This window comes from Eimeria mitis, genomic scaffold (genome assembly GCF_000499745.2).
Source record: "Eimeria mitis Houghton genomic scaffold, Emh_scaff4995, whole genome shotgun sequence".
NCBI lineage: Eukaryota > Apicomplexa > Conoidasida > Eucoccidiorida > Eimeriidae > Eimeria > Eimeria mitis.
The window spans coordinates 3102-4238 of record NW_013573294.1 but is presented as its reverse complement, the minus strand read 5'-3'; the positions used below and the strand labels follow the sequence as shown (position 1 = coordinate 4238).

Here is a 1137-nt window from a genome sequence, read left to right as displayed (position 1 = left end):
CTGCTGCTGTTGCTGCTGCTGTTGCTGCTGCTGTTGCTGCTGCGGCTGCCAGTGCAGCAGCGGACTCTGCTATGGCTGCTGCAGTGGTTGCTGGCGCAGCAGCTTCTGCTGAAGCTGCTGTTGCTGCAGTTGCGTCTGCTGCTCTGTGAGTTGCTGCAGCTGTCGGCGTTGCTGCTGCTGCTGCTGCTGCTGCTGCTGCTGCAGCAGCAGGAGAGCAGGAGGAGCAAGGCCGTTTGCTGCTGTGGGGGGTTTATAACAACAAATGAGAGAAAAGAAAAAATAATAAAATAAGTGCTGCGTGATGTTCTTCTTGGGTTTGCTTCTGCTGCAGCTGATGATGCTGTTGCTGCTGTTGCCCCTGCTACAGCTGCTGCTGTTGCTGCAGCAGCAGGAGCAGCAGCGGCAGCTGCTGTTGCTGCTGCTGCTTGCCTTGCTCGTGAGTGAGAAAGGGGAGTAGCGTTTTGCTGCTGAGCACGCAGCAGCAGAGCTGCTGCTGTTGCTGCTGTTGCTGCTGTTGCTGTTGCTTTTGCTGTCAATGCTGCTGCTGTTGCTGTTGCTGCTGCAGCTGCTGTTGCTGCTCCTGTACTGGCTGCTGCTGCAACCGCCTAGGCTCTAGGGCGCACATGAAGCTGCTGCTGCTGTAGGGGTCCCCTTCTCCGCCGTTGCTGCAGCACCAACACTTCTCGCTGCTGCTGCTGCTGCTGCTGCTGCTGCTGGGGATGATGCTGCTGCTGTTGCACGAACGCGTTTTGCGGGTACTGTTGCTGCAGTAGCTGCTGCTGGTGCTCCTGCTGCAGTAGCAGCAGCTGCTGCTGCTGCGCTAGCTGCTGCTGGTGCGCTAGCTGCTGCTGGTATTCCTGCTGTAGTAGCAGCAGCTGCTGCTGCTGCAGTAGTTGCTGCTGGTACTCCTGCTGCAGCAGCTGCTGCTGGTACTCCTGCTGCAGTAGCTGCTGCTGGTACTCCTGCTGCAGTAGCTGCTGCTGGTGCTGCTGCTGCAGTATCTGCTCCTGGTGATGCTGCTGCAGTAGCTGCTGCTCCTGCTGCTGCTGCTGCTGCTTTCTGCTGCTGCTCCAGCAAGTCTACCGAACGGGGATCCGCTCGTGCTGCTGCTGCTGCAGCAGAGGCTGCTGCAGGTGC

The 1137-nt window shown here is 58.9% G+C and overlaps 1 protein-coding gene across 1 annotated transcript in view; it reads right to left on the bottom strand.

The window, feature by feature from the left end:
• Positions 1-69: 69 nt before the first annotated feature.
• Positions 70-1137, bottom strand: part of EMH_0079060 (uncharacterized protein) — a gene marked incomplete at both ends in the record, with an annotated part of 1295 nt that continues 227 nt past the window's right edge. Inside the window, 2 exons of the mRNA XM_013500074.1 lie at positions 70-198; positions 624-1079. Of these exons, the coding sequence (XP_013355528.1) occupies positions 70-198; positions 624-1079 (585 nt within the window). The remainder of the gene's footprint in view (positions 199-623; positions 1080-1137) is intronic.